This window comes from Danio rerio, chromosome 8, assembly GCF_049306965.1.
Source record: "Danio rerio strain Tuebingen ecotype United States chromosome 8, GRCz12tu, whole genome shotgun sequence".
Lineage (NCBI taxonomy): Eukaryota > Metazoa > Chordata > Actinopteri > Cypriniformes > Danionidae > Danio > Danio rerio.
The window spans coordinates 10,775,078-10,799,861 of record NC_133183.1 but is presented as its reverse complement, the minus strand read 5'-3'; the positions used below and the strand labels follow the sequence as shown (position 1 = coordinate 10,799,861).

At 34.9% G+C, this 24,784-nt stretch overlaps 1 protein-coding gene across 2 annotated transcripts in view; it reads left to right on the top strand.

The window, feature by feature from the left end:
• plxna3 (plexin A3) overlaps positions 1 to 23,164 on the top strand; it is a 350,688-nt gene extending 327,524 nt beyond the window's left edge. Inside the window, exons 25-32 of one of the 2 annotated variants that reach the window (XM_073909723.1) lie at positions 6,225 to 6,384; positions 8,164 to 8,267; positions 8,386 to 8,482; positions 10,088 to 10,278; positions 11,939 to 12,108; positions 14,873 to 15,085; positions 16,777 to 16,927; positions 19,603 to 23,164. In XM_073909723.1, the coding sequence (XP_073765824.1) occupies positions 6,225 to 6,384; positions 8,164 to 8,267; positions 8,386 to 8,482; positions 10,088 to 10,278; positions 11,939 to 12,108; positions 14,873 to 15,085; positions 16,777 to 16,927; positions 19,603 to 19,698 (1,182 nt within the window). In that variant the 3' untranslated portion in view covers positions 19,699 to 23,164. 2 annotated transcript variants of the gene reach the window in all.
• The last annotated feature ends 1,620 nt before the right edge of the window (positions 23,165 to 24,784 follow it).

Sequence of the window (24,784 nt, the reverse complement as noted above, 5' to 3'; positions counted from 1 at the left end):
TGTGTGGCTTTCATCAGATGACTGAAACAAATCTGAACATTTATCACAGCAGAACAAACACAAAGCTCTTCATTAATCTATTAGACGGACTGAAAAAATACACTCTCTATCTCTCGCACACACAAACATGACTGCACAAAAGAGCATATTTACTGTCTGCGCATTGATTTTAAATGGAACAATACGAGTCGACCAATGAATGAGCTTTAATCTATGGCTCCTCAGTGGTAGTTAAAGCTACAGGACAGATCATCAATAGCACAGTATTCAGGATAGATCAGCTTAAAGGATTCAATTTGTAGCCCAGTTATTCAGCTGTCTTCAGTGTCAATCCTAAAGAGAGGCCTCGGGGGGCCCTGAGAAAAAGGTCAGGCTCACCTGTAATGCTCCATGCACAGTTAAACTCAGAATTATTAGCTTTCCTGAATTATTAGCCCCCCTGTTTATTTTTTCCCTATTTTTGTTTAACGATGATTTTAATCCTTCATTTTTAATAATTGATTTATTTTATCTTTGCTATGATGACCTTACATAATATTTGACTAGATATTTTTCAAGATACTAGTATTCAGCTTAAAGTGACATTTAAAGGCTTAACTAGGTTAATTAGGTAAATTAGGGTAATTAGGCAAGTCATTGTATAACAGTGTTTTGTTCTGTAGACGATTAAAAATAAATATTGCTAAAATTGGCTAATAATATTGACCTTAAATTGTTTTTAAAAAAAATAAAAACTGCTTTTATTCTAGCCCAAATAAAACAAATAAAACTATATCCAGAAGAAGAAATATTATAGAAAATGCTGTGAGAAAATCCTTGCTCTGTTAACATCTTTTGGGAAATATTTGAAAAAGAAAAACAATTCATAGGCAAATAATTTTCTGTACTGTATTCCCCAATTTCTGTTTAACGGAGATATTTTTTCAACACATTTCTAAACATAAAAGTTTTAATAACTCATTTATAATAACTGACTTATTTTATCTTTGCCATGATGACAGTAAATAATATTTGACTAGATATTTTTTAGGACACTTTTATACAGCTTTTGTACAGGCCTAATTTAATTAGGCTAACTAGGCAGGTTAGGGTAATTAGGCAAGTTATTGTATCATAATCATCCTATTACAAATTTAATCATTTATACATTGTTTATGTTGTTAACATTATTAAATATTTATTATAATTAATATTATTAAATATACAACTGTATTATTATATATAGTATTTTTTTTAATTACCATAATTGGGATGAATAATTTAGTAAACTAAATTGTACAATTTTATACATTTTCTGACTTCATTTTTGTTTAATATTTTCTCAATTCTATCAAAAATGTAGCCAAATAATTTGATTAATTATACCTTTTTCTAATATTTATAATATGTATACACACTCATATAATTATAATTACTATTATATAATTGCTACATATTTATGTTGTATTATAATAGCATTAATTATAATGATTTGTAAGTATATTTGCAATGCTGTTTTATATAATACTTAAAATTGCTATTATTTTTACATTACATAATAAATCATATATTGTGTGTATTATAAAATGTTTATTATAATAAAATATGCATCTATATAACTAACTATTTTTTTATAACCAATATAATGAATATGTCATATGTATATTACTATTAGCTACAAGTTTAATATGTGTGCCACCTGTAATGATAGATGATTTCATAAATTGCCATCAATGTATACTATTATTTATGGCTAGTTAAAGCATCAATCAAATATCTAAATCATTAATGTTCATTTAAATGACATTAATAACTAATATTTCAAAATTTAGTTAAGAAAAATGTGGGAAAAGAACATCTTTTGGCCACGAAGCAGTTCAGTTAAGCAGAAAATCTGGCTGTGGGAGTGTGAACACGTGCTGGAGAACACTAAAGTCACCTTTACACATTTACACACACACACACACACACACACGCACACACGCACACACGCACACACGCACACACACACACAAAGGGAGCCAAAGACTGATCCTTATGTTGTTAAGCTTTCATAAAACCCTAATTTTCTCCAAGCTCCAAGTTTCATCCCAATCCTAAACCAGCGCCGGATGTCCTAAATATAGCTCTTTCTCCGGGAGACCTCCATAATTTACTGTGTAATTGAGTTGAAATCACGTGTGGAGCTGCGTCTGGAGTCGCCGTGAGCTAATGATCAGCGAGTGGTCACGATTACAGATGCAGAGTCGCGCACCACTGCCAGATGCATTGTTTTAATCACACGATTAGCGCGCACAAAAGCTCCTCTCATGAATTTATATGGACTGTTGTCACGGGGTGAATGGAGATATATCAAAACACAGCCCCGTAAGAAACACTCGGCTCTTTAATGTAACTCCACTGCCTGTTTACCAAGCTGTTATATGCATTTTACAGTACTAGCTTGGTAATTGCTGAAAGCAGCGTAAATGAACTGATGCACATTCTACAGCTTATTTGTGAATTGTTATTAATGCAGTATAATAATACGCTTTTAGCATAGTAAATGGTTCATGCACTTTTTAATTTAGTTTTATATGGGCACTTTTTATTGTATTTCTATTATTTGAGTCTGTTTTTTTATTGTAGTTTGTTACGTTTTTTACTTGTTTATTTAATTTTATATTTTCATTATTTTTTTTGTTTTATTCTACTGTTTCATTAGATTTTTATTGCATCTCTCTTTTTTATTTAATTGATTTGACTAATATTTTCCTTCATTCTATTGTTTAATTATTTAATTTGATTTTAATATGAAACTTTATTCTTTTTGTTTTTTAATCTGTGTATTTTTTACTTGAATTTTATATTTAATAAATTTTTTTAATTATATATATTTTTATTTTATCCCACTGTTTAATTTGATTATTATTACATCTGTATTTTTAATTAATTGTTTGAATATTATTTTTTCTTTCATTTTATTGTTTATGTAATTTTTTATTGTTTATTGTTCATGCTAATTAATTTTTGTTTAAATTTTTATTGAAAGTTATTTTATTTTTTCATTTAAAATTTTTATATTTTATTGTAAAAATTATTATTTTTTAATAAAAAAAACTACAAAAAAAATAAAAAATACATTTTCGTAATAAAATGGATTTGAATATTATTTATTTATATTTTTCTTCTCTTTAATTTTATTGTTTAATTATTTAATTAATTATTAATTATTTAATTTGTTTGATTTGATTTTCATTCCATCTTTATTTTTATTTATTTGTTTGAAAATTATTTTCTTTTTCGTTTTTCTTTTCTTTTATTGTTTAATTATATAATTAATAAAAATAAAAATAAATTTTATAAATTTTTGTATGGAATTTTTATTAAAAAATATTTTTCATTCTACTGTTTGATATGATTTTCATTCACTATTTTTATTTATATTTTATATATATTTATTTATATTTTTTCTTTAATTTTATTATTTAAGTATTGGATTTTTTACATTTTAAGTATTTTAAGCATTTTACTAGAATTATTTATTTAAAATTGATTCCATTTTTTTATTTTAATTTATTTTTGATTCATTCTACTGTTTGATTTAATTTTCATTACATCTCTATTTTTATTTAATTGTTCAAATATTGCTTAATTTTTTATTAATTATTTTTAATTATTTTAAATTAGTTAATTTAAATGAAGCAATTAATTAAAATTTATTTTGGAACTTTATGCTAAATACTTTATCATTAGCCAGTCATATAAAAGTCTCGCATCCAAATTCTGTGTGTGTGTGTGTGTGTGTGTGTGTGTGTGTGTGTGTGTGTGTGTGTGTGTGTGTGTGTGTGTGTGTGTGTGTGTGTGTGTGTGTGTGTGTGTGTGAGTGTGTGTGTGCGTGCGTGCGTGTGTGTGCAGTATCTTTATTCTGAACACTTCATCTCTCATTGGTCAATCAATCAAAAGTCTCACCTCCAAAGTCATACCATTGGTTGAGTCAGTACTGCTGTTCTCTTCAGGCTGCTAAAAACAAACAGATCGATATTTTGTGAGCACAAGCGAGCCTCTGTTTACACTTTTCAGAGAAATGGCCCTATAAATATCCTACTCATACTTGTCTCTGCATATTAAAGAGAGATATGAGCGACTATTGAAACATGCGCAAGATTGCTCACTCCAGCCTGAAGTATCTTTTACCTTCAGAAGTGCCATATGAGTTGCTGTTTGTGGCCGGATCAATCGCCTCTTGCCGTTTGTTTTTATCGATCTGTGAGCGTTTTATCAAAACCTGCACGTTTCACATATTCCGAATGCTGCTTTGCTGGCGGATAAATATTTCAGCATTGACATAACAGTTAAAGTTGGGATGGCTATTATGATAAATCAAGCTCGAGCCTGAAACGGGATCCCGATCAATCTTTGATACACAGGCAGAGCAGGGGCAAACTGAGATCCAGTCGCACACTGTGTGGAATCAAATGTGCCTTGACCTTTCGCCATGCTCTGAAGGCTTTGTGTTTGGTTTTGTGTAGGTGTTTGTTTATGTGTGTGGGTGTTTGTTTGTGTGCGCTTGTGTATCTGTTTCTGTTTTGTTTGTGTGTTTGGTTTGTTTGTTTGTGTGTGTGTTTGAGTTTGTGCATGTTTATGTTTGTGCTTGTGTGCATATGCATTTAAGTGCCCGCATGTTTGTGAGTGTATGTCTGTGCATTTGTGTTTGTTTTTGAGCGTGAATGTGTGTTTGTGTGTGCACACATGTGTGTGTTCCTGTGTGTTTGTATGTATAAATACATATATAAGTATGCACTTATGTATGTGTTTGTGTGTTTTGTTTGTTTGTGTGTTTGTTTGTGTGTGGATGTATTTGTCTGTGTGGGCATATGCATGTGCGCATGCATTTGTGTTTGTGTGAGTTTGCGTGTTTGTGTGTGTGCATTTGTGTAAGTGTATGCGTTTGTGTGTGTGTTTAAGATTATCTGCGCACATGTTCATGATTCTGCTTGTATTTGTATGTGCACACATTTACACACCTCTGTGTGTGTGCGTACGTATGTTTGTGTTTTATTTGTTTGTGTGTGTATTTGAGTTTGTGTGCATACATTTCCATGCTTGTGTGAGTGTGTGTCTGTGCCTGTTTGTGTGCATGCAATTGTGTGTGTGTGTGTGTGTGTGTGTGTGTGTGTGTGTGTGTGTGTGTGTGTGTGTGTTTGTAAATGTGTGTGCGTGTTTGTGTGTTTGAGTGCTTAAGTGCACACATGTTTGTGCTTGTATTTGTGTGTGCACATTTCTGTGTGTGTGCGTGTGTGTCTGAGTGTACGTGTACATGTGTGTGTGTGTGTGTGGATGTATGCATGTGTGCGTGTGTTTGTGTGTTCACATGTTTGTGTGTGTGCAGTTGTCTCCTTTGTGTATATGTTTGAGTTTGTGTGCACACATTTCCATGCTTGTGTATGTGTGCGTGTGTGTCTGTGCTTGTGTGTTTGTGCATGTATGTGTTTGTTTGTGTGTATGCAAATGTGTGTGTGTGTGTGTGTTGGTGTATTCGTGTGTGCATGTGTTTGTATATGTTGGCGTGTTTGTGTGTTCATTTGTGCATGTGTTTGTGTGTGTGTGTTTGAGTTCGTGTGCGCACATGTTTATGTTTGTGCTTGTATATGTGTGCACATGCATTTGTTTTTTTTGCATGCCTTTGTTTGTGCCTGTGTATGTTGGTGTGTATGTGTGTGTCTGTTTTGTTGGTTTGTGTGTGTGCGCGCGCATGTTTGTGTGCACATGCTTGTGTGTTTGTGCATTTGTGTCTGTGCGTGCGTTCACGCATGTGTTTGTGAGTATGCATGTGCTTGTGTGTGTGTGTGTATATATATGTTTGTGTGTGTGCACGCTTGTTTGTGTGTACGTGCTTGTGTGTTTTTGCATTTGTTTCTGTGCGTGCGTTCACACATGTGTTTGTGAGTATGCATGTGCTTGTGTGTGTGTATACAAATGTTTGTGTGTGTGTGTGCGTGTAAATACAGTATTTGTGGTTTAAAGTACATTTGTTTGTAAAAGCTGAAACTAAGGGCAGACTCACACTGTGCGCTTTTGGTCATGATCTGTGTTCAAATTGTTCCTCAAATTGTGTCAGAAGGTTTGAGTCACTATCCTGCAGCATGACTTTGACTGCACCCACTGTCAAGACAATAACCATCAGAAGTGCTGAAACTGACTTTACAGTCCATATGCGTGTGTTTTGTGTTGTTTTCTGAAGTGTTTGTCTGTGTGTGTTTTAGACGCTGATGTGTATTCCTCCTGAAGGAGAAGCCGGGACAGAAATCCCTGTTAAGGTGCTAAACTGTGACACGATCACTCAGGTGAAGGACAAGCTGTTGGACGCTGTTTATAAAGGCATCCCGTACTCGCAGAGACCACAGGCGGACGACATGGACCTGGGTAAACAACTCACTCAATATACACCAGTACTGCGTTTATTTTGGTTTAACTCTGTTTTATTGATGCATATTAGTCAGAGAGTATCAAAAATAAAGAAGCTGTAAGACATCAATTGTATCTATCGGCAGAAAACAAATTTAGTTCACATTTTCTTCCACTCTGAATCTTTAAAATTATACATTCTTGCATCATTTGGGAAGATTACTATTATTTTGAACATGGGATTTTCTTTGCATGTGTGTCGTTTGCTCTTACTTTCTTTGTCTGTCATGTGTTTGTTTCTGTTTGTTCTTATATTTAACTATCATTTGTATGTTCATTCTATCTATCGCTCTGTCTATCAGTTGTTCTGTCTTTTATTCTGTAGTTCTATCTTTTCTGTCAGTCTTTCTTTTTTCAGTCTGTTTTTTCATATTAGGTCTATCTCTTGTTCTCTTTATTGTTTGATTCATTGTTAGTTTAGTTATTCTGTTGGTCATTTGGATCCATCCATCCGCCTATTCATTTCTTGTTCTATTGTTCAAACATTATATCCATCCAATCCATTCATCCATCCATTTTTGTTCTGTTGTTCTAACATTACATCTATCCAATCCATCCATTCATGTAATGTTCTAACATTATATCCGTCCATCCAATTCATCAGTCTATCCATCTATCCATTAATTCCCTGTTGTATTGTTCTAACATTATATCCATCCATCCATCCATCCAACCCATTCATCCATTCATTTTTGTTTTATTGTTCCAACATTACATCCATCCGATCCATCCATCCATGCATTGTTCTATTGTTCTAACATTATACCCATCCAATTCATCCATCCATCCATGTTTTGTTCTATTCTTCTAATATTATATCCATCTAATCTATCCATCCATCCATCCATTCATTCATTTGTTCTATTGTTCTAACATTATATTCATCTAATCCATCCATCTATCCATTGATTTTTGTTCTGTTTTCTAACATTATATCCATCTATCGAATCCATCAATTCATCCATCCATCTATCCATTTATGCATTGTTCCAATATTATATCCAATCCATCCATCCATTCATCCACCCATTCATCCACCTATTCCTCCATCCATCCATCCATCCATGCTTTCATTTATTGTTCTATTATTCTAACATTACATTGATCCAATTATACATTTTTCTATTGTTCTAACATTATATAAATCCATTCAATCAATCAATCAATCCATTTGCTGTTTTATTGTTCAAACATTATATGGTTTTTATTTGTGTGTCTTTTACTGTATATGAAGAAATATAAGCTACGGTTTTAGTTATTCCCTTAAAGTGGGAATAAGAAGTGACCCGCATAGTAGGATAACAAATACTAATGAGGTCAATGGTCACCAACCATTCAAAATAAAAATACAGAATAGAAAATCACACACACACACTGAATTTGGAGGCAGGACTTTTGTATAATTGACTAATGACAAGTGTTTAGAATAAAGTTCCACAATAAAATTAAGAACTTAAACAATAAAATGAAAAAAGAAAAATTAAATATTGATCAAGATATCTTCTTTTGGGTTAAAAAAAAAAAAAAGAAACTCATAAAAGTTTAGATCAACTAAAGGGTGAGAAAAATGACAGATTTGACATTTTTTGGTGAACTATCCTGTTAAAAATGGACAAAATCTTGACTGTTATATAGAAGCGATTGGCATCATGGCAAATGTTTTATTTCAGACATGTTGAAACCTCCTCCTCCTCCTAATTTTAATCCCAGACTGATTCATTGATTGTCCTCCAACAGAATGGCGGCAGGGTCGACTGACCAGAATCATCCTCCAAGATGAAGACGTCACCACAAAGATCGAGAGCGACTGGAAGAGACTGAACACACTGGCACATTACCAGGTTCGACAACATTTCCTGGCAGCTGCTCCATAACGATATGCAAATTTACAAGTGCTGGTCATGTACTGCGCAAAAATGGAGATGTTTTTTTATAGTTCTCCTCTTTTCTCCATCTCAGGTGACAGATGGGTCTTTGGTGGCTTTGGTTCAGAAGCAAGTATCCGCTTACAACATCGCCAACTCTTTCACGTTCACTCGCTCTCTCAGTCGATACGGTAAGCCGCAATCTCTTGGATCGCTTTACGCCACACAATCCTCGGCTTTAGCCATGTTTGTTTAATATATCGTGGATTCCTGCAGCGTTTTGTGTTGTGCCTCGTGCAGCATGTCTGAATCAAATGGGAATTTAAGATCTTTTCACCAGCCGTTCTGGGCTGGAGTCTTGAAGCTTTTCTGTAAAACACATAGGCTGTGTTTCAAAACCTAGCACCCTGTCTAGCTAAACAGCATTTTTGGAAACTCTAGACAACATTTACACCCCATTCACATGGGGCTTCAGCGACAATACTTGACAGAGGTTGTGTCTGAAGTTAGGGCTGACGCAAACTTCATAGCAGCGTCAGCCAATGAAATTAGTCAGCAATAGGCCACTGTCTGAGCTGGTGTATTACAGCAAACTGATTGGCTGACGCTTCCATTGCCGATTAAAGTTGAGCAAGTCCCAACTTCTGCAGCGAGCAACGGCACTGAAGCGGCGCCGATGGATCCATAATGCAGTTCGGCGATGCCTGATGTCACTCATTTAAAGTGATTGGGAAACGTTGAAGCTGATGACCCGTGTGAATGAGGCGTAAGGCTGAAATCGGTCACTTGCTGTGCTATAAAACTAGCATTTTCAGCTAGAAGTAGATATAGAAGTAGTAAAGATTGATGACAAGCTTGTAGTGTTAACCTAAACTGGTTGGAAGTTTAAAATAACAATAAAGGAAAGTAAATAAGACGTTACCAGCATGTTTACTGTGTTGCTAGCATTGTTAGCATTAAATGTAACATTGATAGCATGTCTCATTCATTCCTTCATGCTTGTTTACATTTTATTAGCATGAACTGGCATTTTCTGAGTCTGTTGATACTATTTTAGACCATGGTTTTAGAATGTTTCACACTATTTGTTGCTAGTGCTACCATGTTTCTGGTATGGTTAACATTTTACTAGCATAACTTCACATTTTGTTTGCATGTTTCTGAGATTAGTTACAGTTAGCTTGAATTCATATGTTGTTTGTATCATTTTAACATGTTTAGTACACGACTAGCATGATGTTAACATGTTGTTGTCATAGATTAGCCTGTTTTTTTTATTTTTGCTATGTTTTACAAAGCTAGTGTATTGTAACATTGATAGCGTGTCTCTTTCATTCCTTCAAGCTTGTTTACATTTTACTAACATGAACTGGCAGTTTCCTAGCCTGTTGCTGCTGTTTTATACTATGGTTTTTTAATGTTTGCGCTATTTGTTATTAGCATGTTTCTAGCATGGCTAACATTGTTGGCATTGATTAGCATGTTAATATTTTTCTGGCATAACTTTATTGCTACATTTTAACAAACTAAAACGTTTAGCATGTTGTTATGAATTAGCATGTTTCATCAATGTTTTGTTACATTTTAACAAGCTAAAATTTTGTAACCTGGTGTTATCAAGAATTAGCATGTTTATTGAATGTTTTGCTACATTTTACAAAGGTTATGATGTTGTAGAGTTGTTATTATGAATTAGCATGTTTTTTGAGTTTTTCTAAAACTGGTAAAATGCTTTAGAAAGTGAAGTAGTTGATTATAGTGTATGCTAATGTGTCTTAAATGGTGCTGTGCTGCAGAGAGCCTCTTGAGGACGTCCAGTAGTCCAGACAGCCTGCGCTCCAGGGCTCCCATGATCACTCCTGACCAGGAAACGGGTACCAAACTCTGGCACCTGGTGAAGAACCATGAGCATGCAGACCAGCGGGAAGGAGACCGCGGCAGCAAGATGGTGTCTGAGATTTACCTCACACGCTTACTAGCTACCAAGGTACACAATTATTACAGCAATAATCCACTCATGAATTAGCAATGTTAAAGTCCGCACGAACTGGAAGTGACCTTTTTTTTTCTTCTTCTTTTTGTAGTGTGACAGTTTCTAGAGAAATGGAGTAATAAATTAGACAACAGCGGGCGTGGCTTGTTTTTTTCTGTGAGCTGATTGGATGTAGTAAAGGAGGCATTTTATTTAGAAAGATTGGGAAATGGGTTTCAGAAGATTATCACAACCTAGCAGATACCACCACCTCACCATTTCTGTTTGTTGTCAAGTTGTAGGGGCGTGGTTAAGTATGTTAGCCACGCCCATTACCTCAGACAGACTTAATTTGAGAATTTAACTGGAAATTAACACAAAGTGCATTTTCAGATTTTAATTTTAGATTACAAGCACATTTTTTTTCTGGATAACATTCACAGAATTGTTCACCACTAAACTAGCAACGTGGGCTAACAAAATCAATATGGCTAGTTTTAATTTAATTTGTATGTTAAAAGGGTATTTCTGTCTACGGGTAAAGGGAAAGTTTGCATGTGGTTTTAAACCTCATTAGTTTCTTCTGTTGAACAGAAATAAAGATAATCTATAGAATGTTGGTTGCTGGCCCCCATTAACTTTCATATTACAAAAAACAAATGAAAGTCCACAATGGAAATCATTTAATTGCTGCATGCATTGGATGCATTTAATTGATCAAATGTGACAATGATGAGAAATGAATTAATAATGTTCAAAAGATGGATGGATGGATGGATGGATAGATAGGTGGATGGATGGATAGTATTTTATTTGATAAAATGTGTGTAGTATTTTCCTTCGCAATGCTAATATAATGGTTTTGGTCTGGTGCATTAAAATAATTTTTTTATGTTTTTTTTTAAGTTTTTTTTTGTAAGTTTTATTGTAAGTTTTTATTTAGAATTTTTTCAATTTTTAAATTTTCAATTCAAACAACAAATGAGAATAAGAAGTTGTGAGATATGCTTGATGTTAAATTTACCAACGTAATAAGCCATAAAAAACGCATTAATCACACTTAATTAAAATAAAAAGCCCCTGCTCTCCCAGTTTTAGTTCTCTTCAGCTGTGTATTGCGTATCAGTTGTTAGATATACATATCTAGTTTATTAGTTCATAACGCATTATGGTTATCAATATAGTAATCATGATTTGTAGACGAATTGGAGAACATATGCATTGTGATGGATTGAAAATGGTTTCATTGAAAAGACCTCATAGGATCCATTATCTCTAAACATTTCACTGCAAAATAATGTTTTGTCTTGTTTCTAATCCAAATATTTTTTTAAATCTTAAATCAAAGGGATTTTCTAGAAAAAATAGAAATACTGTTTTAATTGCAGAAATAATAAGTCAAAATTAATTGAATTTTTTAGGAAAACAAGCTAAATAATCTCAAAAACAAGATCGTTTTACACTACGTTTTACACTGGCAGTAATTTAGCTTGTTTTAAGAAAAAACTCACTTCATTTTGACTCATTATTTCTGAAAATGAAACAATAATTTTCACTTGTCTGAAAAAAATGCTTCTTGATTTGAGAATCTTTTAAATATTTGGACTAAAAACCAGACAAAAACAAAGTAAGAGTGCTTTTACAGCGTTGACATTGTGCTAAATCATGTTTTTAGGGCACTCTGCAGAAGTTTGTGGACGATCTGTTTGAGACGGTCTTCAGTACAGCTCACCGCGGCAGCGCTCTCCCGCTGGCCATCAAATACATGTTTGATTTCCTGGATGAACAGGCGGACAAGAGGCAGATCACCGACCCAGACGTACGGCACACCTGGAAGAGCAACTGGTGAGACAGCGAGTCTTCCTGGCCTTGACCTAATTTTCTGCTGTTTCGCTTGTTTTGAAGCCCTTTCGGGTTGCCAGTTCAGTTCCTTTTGTTTTGGGAATGCAGCGAGCTCTCGGAGCAGCCCCAAAATAATGCATTTTACTGACAACCCACAATAGACCCTTTATACGTTTCCAGATATCTCAGCAATGAAAGTCGTCTTAGTTAGGTAAACCTAGATTGCAGTGAATGGGAGAGTAACACAAATATTTTTTCTGTATTCCTATGTGCCCAAATAATAAAAGAAAAACTCCACGATAGTGTAAAATTGATGAGGGCAGCAAAAAAAGATGTCAAATTTCAACAACGTCACCTAATGCACAAATACTCTACAATAAACATGTACATCATCTATATCAGTGTTTCTCAACCATGTTCCTGGAGGACCACCAGCTCTGCACATTAAACAAACACACCTGATTCAGATCATCAGCTCATTAGCAGAGACTAAAAGACCTGTAATGGTTGTGACAGACAAAGGAGGCATCCAAAACATGTAGTGTTGGTGGTCCTCCAGCAGCGTGGTTGAGAAACACTGACCTATATGATATAAAACTGCAAGTTTTTTATAATAATTATGCATGTTTATATAAAATAACTTATATTTAATTGTAACTTTAATTTAATTTAAATGTAATGCAATAATTTAAATTTTTTTAAAGCTGCTTTGAAGCAATAATGATTGTGAAAAGCGCTACACAGATAAACTTGAATGAATGAATGAAATTGAATGCAATAGAAACACCTCGCAGCATAATTGCAGGTGTCTGCAGATCCTTAAAACATCTTAAAAAGTCTTCAATTTATACAGTATAATAATAGGGCCTTAATTAGTCCTAAAATGTCTTAAATCTGTGTTTCAAATGTCTTAAAAATACAATTGAACCGACCCCATAAAGAAGATTGTTTTCATTTTGAAATCTACCTAAGATCTCTTTTTATTTGTTACCCATAACGAAATAGATGGAATGGAACCCTATAAAATACATACTTGCGGGAATTTTGCTCTTGCCAGCAGATTTCACTTAGAGTTTGTTGTTTATTCACACAGAGATGCACCGATTGACATGACAGCACCGGACGATTTTTTCCCCATGGCTTGACTGGTGACTGTTGATTCTGCTACATTCCATTTATTATTATTAGTCATTTTCAAAAATTTCTATATATAATAAATAGTGTTACGTATGATAATTGATAGGGCCAGACAGAATCTGCAGATATTTGGATATTTCTGCACAGAATTTTGTAAAAAAATTTAAATAAAAAAAAATTGTGGATTTCTGCAGAATGATTTTGGGAGTATCATAACTAAAAACTAAAGATATAAATAAAAAATTCCACATTTTAAACTTTTCTTTAATATTTACAATGCAAATCCAATTAGATTCACTTAATTGGTAAACAACGCATCTCATATAAGAGTCTCTCATATAATATATCTACTAAAAGACAGAAAATTCTTTCAGTCTATCGGATAAAGAAGAATCTTACCAACAGCGCTCGGCTTCTGCTTGATGAATCTGCAAACCATCCCCAAGATGTGCTGTCTAGACCAATCCAATCCAGTTAGTATCATATTTTTCTTAGGATTGTTCCTAAGTAATCAATCAACCTGTTTAATCAACCTCGCTCTGATGTTACTAAGTATTGTATCTGCATTTTGTGGCCACTGCTGTCTAATGAATACCTATTATAATGTTATTTTTTTTCGATTATTTCTTTCCCTAATAAACTGAACTACTGGCATGCCCTTGTCCGGTGAAGCAGTAAGATAGCAGTGGTGGAACTATTACACTCTCAAAGCTAATTTGGTCACTACTAAATATAAAAACCAGTCCAAGTTTTACACCCATCAACTGAGTAACTTAACTCTGGGTACACCTTTTCAATTACTGTTATCCGTATAAGTATCGTTATTGGTCCTTCGTAAAATTCCACACAAATGTACCACAAATTTGGTGAATCCACTGGTGTCTTTCGTTCCTTGTCTAAATGAGAACCCTAATGCGTTCCATTACTAACCACTACTTCACAGACAATCCCTAATCTATAATATATTAAATCTTCCTACTGTACATTTTGCTAATTGATCAAAGGTTTCACTAGCAAACAAGTGCCATGCAATCTCCACCACAACTGTAGGGGAACCAACAGTTTTAGCCCAAAAATGACCAGTCTGTCAGAGAACATTTTCATATTTGTCAATATTATTACTGAAATTAATAAAACATTTAAATATAAATTTACACAAGTAAATAAAAAGACTCAGGGATGGGCTAAAAATCTGTGGATTTCTGCGCACGCGGATTCTGTGTGGGTCTAGTAATTGATTAGTTGTGTTGTGTTGTGTGCAAATTCAGTACTATAAAGTTATACTATACAACTGGTCTTCAGTTTCATTCGGTTTGGTTTTAAAAGGTCTTAAAAAGTCTTAAATATAACTCTTAGAATCCTGCAGATACCCTGTAAGTGTTGTTTATTTATTTATTTATTTTATAACTTGATGCAAAGATGAAATAATGCAAAGTGTAGCTTTATAAATGTACAAAGATAAAGAAAAAATCTAAATATTAAAAACCTTCAAGGAATCAAGATGCTTATCACTGTTAAACATGTCAATCGCCGTCTTTTGTGAAGGATCCATCGCTAAAAAATGGTCCATGGCTTTTTGGAGATAATCAGATTTGATTTTGTTCTTTCTCTCCATTTCTTTCTCTCCCAGCCTTCCTCTGCGGTTTTGGGTCAACGTGATCAAAAACCCTCAGTTTGTGTTTGACATCCACAAGAACAGTATTACAGATGCCTGTCTGTCGGTGGTGGCTCAGACATTTATGGACTCCTGCTCCACGTCTGAGCATCGTCTGGGAAAAGACTCTCCGTCAAACAAACTGCTCTACGCTAAAGACATCCCCAACTACAAGAGCTGGGTGGAGAGGTACAATCACACATCTGCATATACTAGGGTTGTGCACATAATATTGAAAAAATCTGACAATTATATCATATTATATTATATTATATTATATTATATTATATTATATTATATTATATTGCGATATGAAGGCAATTTCACAATATGACTTGCACAGATCTATAGGAAAGCATGTATTTATTTAGATTGGGATGATTTTATTGGGAGTGAATTATGCATAAAATATAAGTAAGAATTTAAAACATATATACGTAAATAAAAAAGAGCAAAGATAAAAAGGAAATAAACAGTGCTCTGTGGTTTTGTGAGGAGTTCAACTGTATTTAGGTGCAGAAATGAAATAATCAGGTTTAAAGTAACATTTTAAAATCTTTAAAGCTTTTTCTCTATGTTAGTGAATCAAGCCTCTGCTAAACTAAGCATTTAGTCGGGTTGAGTAGCTCAATTTTTAATTTAATTTATTATTCATTGTGTGTCAGCATTGTCTTCTAAGGCACTATTTATTAAATAAAGAAAAGATTCAGGCAGTTTCCCCTACTACAGCAAATTACATTTTTATATTTGATATTTGGCATTTAGTTCTCTTTGACTCGTTGGATGGAAACGCAGCTTTATTTGCACATATTTTGTACGATATTCCAGTTTTGCACATAAATTTAATTAGCATTTGTGGATGGAAACATACCTAATGACTAAAATTAGTAATTCCAAACTGCCGAAAGTGTCTCTTTTCATGAATTGATTACCGAGACTCGGTTGATATGTTCAAAACAGAATTCAGGAATGAAACACATACAGTAAATGCTTGGATTCAGATTTGTAGTATTTTCATAGGTGAAACAGAAAAAGATTGTTTTTAAAATGTAACTCCCTCAATAGTATTATCTTGTTGAGTTGTTGTAGGTGGCATGTTGGCTCAGTGGTTAGCACTGTCGCCTCACAGTAAGAAGGTCACTGATTCGAGACCTGGCTAGGGAAGATGGCATTTCTGTGTGGAGTTTGCATGTTCTCCCTGTGTTGGCATGAGTTTCCACCGGGTGCTCCTGTTTCCCCCACAGTCCAAAAACATGCAGTATAGGTGAATTGAATACTAAATTAACTAAACTAACTAACTAAATTGGCAGTAGTGTATGAGTGAGTGTGTTAATCTGAGAGTGTATGGGTGTTTACTGCATAAAACATATGTTGGTCGCTGTGGCGACCCCTGATAAATAAGGGACTAAGCCGAAGGACAATGAATAAATGAATGATAGTAGTTATATATTCATGCACGCCATTGTTTTTGTAATTAATGTGCCCCCATAATCTTTAATCAATCATTTCCCTTTTTTTCTGATGTATTTATTTTGAGGGTGGGATTAGCCTGTCATTCACATGAGGACCAACAATAGGAAACCTCAACCATCCTTTCAATTCCTTAAGTCTTTTCTTAACCATTTTAGTCTGATAACACAACTTCTGATTCATGTCGATTTACAAAGTGCATTTCTTTAATTCCTGTAAGCAATAGAAATAGACTGTTTGCCTTAGCAGGCACCACAAATTAGTCATTTACAGATCCAGGCAGCCTAAAATGAAATGAATCAATCTGGTTTTCATTTTCTCCTGCATATTAACAGCAAATGCTCTTTTACATTTCAGAGTAGATGATTTGCTTTAACCGGAGTTATTTACATGTGTTTGTGTTTTTCAAGATATTACCGTGACATCAGCAAGATGCCAAGTATCAGTGATCAGGATATGGATGCCTATCTGGTCGAGCAGTCTCGTCTCCATGGCAACGAGTTCAACACACTGAGCGCGCTCAGTGAACTGTATTTCTACATCAACAAGTACAAAGAAGAGGTGAGACCTGCGGCTGCGTTTCACATCCAATCCTGAACACCACACTTTTACACTGAGTACTAGCATTCAGGGGTCAAGTGGCTTGGTTGGCATAAAGTGGGTGATGTGGCTTTTTCTGGATGTGAATCAAGCCTCTGCTAAACTAAGCTTTCAGTCAGATCAAAGCAACAACACCCAACATAATATAATATAGTAAAATACACTATATATGAGCATTGTCACACAAGTAGCAGTGAGATATGGCTGTATATCGGCATTGGTGGGAGGCGTGCGTTGTGCGTTGCCTTAGTGCCCCCAACAGTGCCGATATACAGCCATATCACACTGCTACGAGTGTGATATTGCGTTTATGCAACCGCTTGACGGCATAATTGTGTATATAAAAACAAAATCAAACATGGAGAGTCTCAAAAACCCTTTTGTATGAGGAACTACTTTCTTCCGGATTCAAATCATAAGCTGACAGTTAAACAGCTGAGCAAGCATCTTTTAAACTTTAGATCTGTAGTGTCTGCTTTTTGCTGGCTGTATATGGGCAGAGTAATACACGAAGGGTAAAGTGGCTGTACGGGTGCTGATATTACTTAAATATATCACGGCTATCAGCCAATCAGATTCGAGAACAAGACAGAACTTTACCATAGTTAAGTGACCAATATTGGGATGGAATAACTCTGATTTTCAATTATTAAAAATAAATGTATTATTGTGAGCATTTTCTGCTTAAAAAGAATGCAAATAAATGCTTTTTTATTAAAATTTGGATGATATGCTATCATGTTGTGGGGATTCTGCATAGTTTGGTTGCGCAATTCTGATTGGGCAGGACAAAAGTGTGCTCACTCAATTGGCTAGTAAGACTATTACACACAGACGACAGTCACGCATTTGCTCTGGGTGGGGGAAATTAAATAATACATATTTATTTCATATCGCAGCCTCTTGCGATTAGCTAATTGGGATGTTTTGAATCGCGATTCAATCAATCGCACAGCCCTAGTTGACAGTGCATTTGTTTTGCACAAAATCAGTCATTAGTAGTGTTGCATTATTTTTGCAATGTGTGATGAGCTGTCAAACTGCATAAGAATATATATTTTTCCTGCAAATAAATCATAAATTGTGGCGTTTTGCAAAACGTTTGCATCTTGTGTTTTATTGAGCAACTTGTCGACTTGACTTTGATAACATAAGAGCCGACTTTCAAAAATGTAAAGTAGTTCAACCCCTAATGTGTACACGGTATTAAAAATGTATTAAATTCAACTGATATACATTTAAAGTCAGAATTATTAGCCCCCACTGTTTAATTTTCCCCAATTTCTGTTTAACGGAGAGATGTTTTCAACACATTTCTAAAAATAGTTTTAATAACTCATTTCTAATAACCGATTAATTTTATCTTTGCCATGATGACAGTAAATAATATTTGACTTGATATTTTTCAAGACTCTTAAGACTCTTAAGCTCTTCTGTAGAGCTTAAAGTGACATTTAAAGGCTTAACTAAGTTAATTAGGTTAACTAGGCAGGTTAGGGTAATTAGGCAAGTTATTGTATAACGATGGTAACGATGGTTTGTTCCGTAGACCATTGAAACAAAAAATAGCTTAAAGGAGCGAATAATGTTGTCCTTTTTATTAAAAACTGCTTTTATTCTAGCTGAAATAAAACAAATAAGACTTTCTCCAGAAGATAAAATATTATCAGATACTATACTGTGAAAATTTCCTTGCTCTGTTAAACATTGTTTGGGAAATAATTAAAACAGAAAAAAATATATAATTGGGATTAATAATTCTGACTTCAACTGTAATGTGTCCTGTATTTGTACATAAACTATATTCATAATTTACCTGTCTACAAAACTTTAAACATTGATTTCTGCCCTTTATATGGAAATGTTTGTAAAGTAGTAGGGTATATGTCGAAGCATGCTAATAGGACTTTTGCTTTGCCAGTAACCTGGGTTAAGCGCTTCCGGCGAATTGAATGCCAATGCAAAAACCGGTGCGTTTAAGGTCTGTTTTCTTTAAAAATCAGCGATCTCTACTAGCTGAGTGATATCCGATATAAAGTGGGTCTCAGATTGTACAAGAAGCACTGCATTAAGTTACATTTTCCCCTGCCATGTCTTTATAATATGAGCATTTATTTTACCCCAGTATATTCAATGGAGCTTCTGTGCTAGCCTGCCAATTCTGACGGGCGTGTGCGAGTAAACTTTTTGTCTAGTTTTACGCTTGAGCTATTAAATGAATGCCAAAGTTTATTTAACTGAATGTATTTTAATGACATTACAACATCGATGCTGTAAAAGGAACCGTATTAATTGAAAAAAGTTCAAAATAACAGGTCACCGGAAGTTTATTAGTATGGGAAAAACACTAGCTCGGCATATACCCCATTAGAAATCATCTAAAATTCTGGTAGTGGCCTAATGATAGTTTGAAGATGCACGTGAGATTTGAATTGAAATGCAAATGTTGTTTCAGTAGTAGTGGTTTGATCTTGATGAATGTGCAGCGCCGTATCTGATGAGGTCATTTATCACTGTCATTATGAGCTCCAGTGAGCATCGTCCACATACTCTCACGCTGAGAACGGTGTCCAAAATTGAATTATTACATGGCTTCGGTCTTCAATTAATGGCCTCTCCTTCTCTCTCTCTTGCAGATTTTGACAGCGCTGGACAGAGACGGTTACTGTCGCAAACACAAGCTACGACACAAACTGGAACAAGCCATTAACCTGATGTCTGGCAGCAGCTGAGGGTGGTGACAGATCGGACGGGACGGGACGGGAGGGGAAGCGGGTTTGGGGAGAGATGAGACTGAATTGATGGCGTCCAGCGGACCGACCCGTGTTAGAACATCCACAGCTTGTGCTAGCAGAAGGTGAGGCTAAACACTGGACAATCAACTCTAACGGAACCACAGCACAGCATATCAAGCCCAATGTTTTTTCTGGACCAGATCCTGTATTCCCAAACGCCCTCACTCCCTAATGCCCGACCCGACCCCGTTCATATCAGCCTGCCTAACAAACTCTTCAACATGGACTACTGTGGATCAGACACATTCCAATGAGGAAAAGATGCAACATGTTGCCTTCGAAGTAAAGATAGTGCCATGGAAGGAAATATCCATCTTTCTGGGAGAAAATTTAACAAAAAAAAAAAGAAGCAACGTGTTTTAGTAATGCATTCGATGGGTAATCAGAAAACAATTCTTCAAATCGACCTCCGAGAGACGCCTCAAGAACAATCCAGCTCCATTAAACAGAAGATATTTATAATCAATAATGGAGACCAAATGTTGGGGGGAACTGCATTAGGGGTAGTGTTGAGGCTGGGCAGATTGGGAGGAAGCTTCTCCTCCTCGTCTCAGAAACGCCATAGACCTTTAAAAGCGCCTTTTTCTCTCTTTTTTTGTGATTATGGGGCCAAATGGACCTCTCTTTGTCAAGAGGTATGGATCAGCATATTTTGAAGCTTGCCTTTTCTTTGCGTCCGGATATGACTCCCTGAACCGAAATGTACCCCGGGATCGGGCGTCCGCCGCCCCTCGGGAGAAGTTTTTGCTCCCTTTGCTTTTTTGTACACCGCTGTGTTACTGTGAGGTTTGGAGTGTTTACTCGGATTCTGTGGTTCTGCGTTGGCGAGGGCCGAGATTTATCCCTTGATGACAGGCATCTTTAATGTAGTAGATCCATCTAGAGCAATAACTCTCAGAATTTACCTGCAAGCCATGAGTTTCAGTTCCCTGTGTGTGTTCAGAATCACCGTCCTGACTCTAAATTTTCAATGTTAGCAGTTGGCGAACTTTTCATTTCCCTGTTTTTGTTGTCGTTCTGCCCAAAGGGCAGCCAAAACGTGTTCACAATGCCAAGCACAACGAAGGGACGACTGTTCTACTCTGATTGTTTTATCGCCGTTTCAGCAGGCCAATGCAATTCTGGACTAGAAGTCCGCAGCTAAACAAATGTCGCTCTTCAGTCGTCCCCCGTAAAACCTTAACACAAGGTTCCTGCTTGATCGATTCTAAAGATTGTGTCAATTCTGTCTGTATACACAAACAACAAGGCCTTAAGTCATTTCCTCTTCTCTATATCGGACTTTCTCACCTCTCTGAGGTGAACTGCAAATATTCCAGGTACTCGAATTGTGATACGTACGTGAGTTTCAAAGTACTCTCAGCTGTTTTCTAATCCTTGCTTATATGTGGTTCTGAGTTCTGCCCTGTCTACTTGCATCCGGATTGTGTTTTTCTGTCACGGTCACCAACCGAGAATGTACAGCATGAGCATATCTTGCAAAACTCTTTGCCTCATTATACGTGTTCCAGTTGAAAACGCAAAATACCTTCAGACGATCACAACTAGGACTACAGGGAGCGCTATTTGCTTTCAAAATCGTCTTCACAAAGTCTTTCACCAAGGTCAGTTTGAGCAAACAACACCCATCGCCATGTTCGGGATCATTAAAACAGTCGGGAAATCCATCGGGGCCTTATTAGTTGAGTTTAGTTGAGTTTTGAATGTAGATATTCGATGACCATCAAAGTGATCACGTACCTTTAAGTTCATCATACTCTGATATTTTCACCCTGAAGTGTATTATTGGGTAACTGCTAATCATGATTGCCTTGGTTGGCCTACAAATGCAGGACTTTAGGCATTTCAATTCAATATTTTTGTGTTTCATTGAATGTAATTAAACCTGCCTTCAAATTGGATGGGGATAACAAGATTCTCAGTTCGTTTAGATACGGCATCATCATCAAAAGCCTAATTTGTGTGTGTGTGAGTGTGTGTGTGTGCGTGAGTTGTTGGAATTGTGAAGGCAGGATGTTTTGAAGTAAATGTGGGGCTCATTAACACATGAAAAAGTTGCAGGGTGATAATTAAGCAGACTCCATTTGAACATTGGTTTGTTTTTGTGTTTTGGGGTCAACTCGTGAATCCGGCATTTCAACCTCTCGCGACACACACCGTACATCAGGAATTATTGCCTGTTTGCCAAAGCTGCGTCGTCAGCAATGCAGGTGCGACACCGACATCCCAACCACTTTGAGAAATGAAACGCAATCATAAATCTGGCATTTACCAGTGGTTGATTTCTGTGTTTGTTTGTTTGATTTAGCACCTCTTGGTTGAAACCACGCCGTCAGGTTTACATCTGATTTTTCTATACTGTGAGTAAAGCCAAACGTACTGTGGGGGAAGTGGACTTAGCTTGGTCGCGTACATACTGCCTGTAAGATAACTCTGACTATGGTTAAGTGCAACTGCCCACCGGGGTGTTTTTAGCTGAAGATACTAACGACGCCTCGGCCGATAGCCATATATCAGAAAAATCGCCCGTTTCCTTTCGTGCAGCAGAACTCAGAGCCAAATGAGGCGCTTTGCGGTTTGTTTTTCGTCGTGTGGTGAAACGGCATACTCTTAAAAGCACCTGTAACTTGTGAGGAACGGAGCGGAGCGAGTGGCAAAATAACTGTGGTGTTTTTTCAGTAGATACAGTAGAAGAAAAAATAAAAAAAATATGTCTGTTTTAGAACCATAACTACATTTCAGTCAATGTTCTAGTTATAAAAGAAGAAAAAAATACATTTTGTCTCAGATGAATTAATTCTAATTTATTTGTCCGTTCGTCTCTTTATCCCAAATGTTTTAATCGATTTTATTGTAACAGACTTGTTTACAGTTTCAGAAATATATGGAGTTTATTAACGTGTCTGGAGAGCTTTGTGACTGGTTGATTGGATGACTGGTTAATGGGCAACTGCTATGCCTAGTCCTTAATTCTATATAAATATATAAATATATTTTGTATAATTATTGGACTGAAATGTTTTGTTTTTTTAGCATTTTTTTATTTTAAATTATTCTTTTAATTCCGTTTTTAAATGGTTCGAGGGTGAGAATGAGTCTAAAACGCTGGCTGCAATGAAGTGTTTTGTATATATTTGCACCTTTTCTTTTTTTTTATCTGTGCAAGTTTTTTTTTGAAAGATCGGATTCTAACTTAATGTTAAAAGGACAAGCATGGTGTTGTTTATTTTTTGTTTTCATTTTTTGCTAATTAAAAGATATGTGGATGATGCTGTATATTTCTTGAATGTTTATTTTCAGTTCTGTTCAATTGTTTTTTGTATATATAATCATCTGCAAGGACTATTTTGTCTCAAGAGCTTGATGTTTTCATTCAAATAAAGACAAGTGTCTCAGTGAAACCTACGCAGTCGCTTTTGGCCTCATGTAAACTAACACGCAGTGTGATCTTTCAGCGAGGAATGACTAATTCTTTTGTGCATTGTTTAATTTTTCTTAGGATCTAGTTTGTAATTGGAAAGTCTGTTATGTTAGATGGCAGTTTCGAGTATCAGAGCAGAGGAATATTGAAAAAAAATCTGCATAGTTCAGAATGATGTGTTCTCGTCAGACATGGTTCCAGTTATTTTTCTGTCCACAATGAAAGTAAAATTGCATCAGGGTGCAGCAAAATCACAGCTAATCAGAACACATTCATAACAGCATATTGATACGTTAATATTTGAGGAAACTGAAGATTTATTTTTTTAAATAATACTTTTATTCAGCAGTGGTGCGTTAAACAGATAAAACTGACAGTAAAGACACTTTCTGATTTCACAAAACAACTCTATTTTAAATAAATGTTTTTCAAAAAAAGCTTGAAATCTTGGTTAATATTTTAAGCACTTTGAACATAACTCTGTATGAATACATCAAATATGAAATCTAATAAACTTGATGAGCAGAGTTTGTTGCTTTCCTATTTAAAGACAACTGAAGCTCTTATCAAGTCTTTGTTAAAGCATTACAATTATTGAGGTGAATCATATTTAATAATCACAAGACGTATATGTAAATCAGACCTAAAGAGGGTGAAAGATTGCAGATTTAATGGCTTTTTTGAGGGAAGAAAGCTTTGTAAATGACATAATTCCAATAAAAACTTACAATACTATTGCTATATTTAATGTAACTAGTTATTTCTACAAACTATTATGACTCTACGTCTACTTCAAAGGAATGGCTAAACAATTCTTCTGCTGCGTGTCTCTCAATATGATTTTCTATCGATTCACAGCAAGTCTGTCTTTAAAAGTTTATCAGTAAACAGTCTTTTTTTCTCGTGTAGAATTTTCTCATAGTGGTTTTAAATGACTAAAAATAAAGATTGCGTTTACAGAACTTTGTGTGTACTTATTATGTAAATAATATTACATATACATACATACTGTATATACACACACACTACTGGTCAAAAGTTTGTGGTCAGTTTTTTTTTTCTTTAAGAAATTATTCTTTTCATTAAGGCAGCGCTTATTAAATGTACAAAAATGGCTAAATTATTAAATATTTATTAACATTTTAAGTAACTGCTTTATTATTGTATGTAGTTTCAAATGAAATTTATACTCCAGTCATTATTGCTTTTATTACTATTACCATTAATAACAACAATAATAATAATAATAATAATAATATTAATTAACATTGGAGTGATTTCTTAAGGATCATGTGACTGAAGACTGGAGTAATGAAGCTGAAAATTCATTTTTAAAATCACTGGAAAAAATGATTAAATTAAATGAACTACTTTTGAACAGTTGTTTTCTAGTGCAATAACATTTCACTATTTTACTATTTGTACTGTATTTTTGATAAATGCAGCCTTGGTGAGCAGAAGAATCTTGTTTTAATAAAATCGTACTGACGCCAAACTTTTGACTGGTAGTGTACATGTATGGAAAGAGTTTATTATATAGGAAATATTTATGTATAACATGTAAATTAATATTTATATAGGATTTTATGTGCACTAAATATT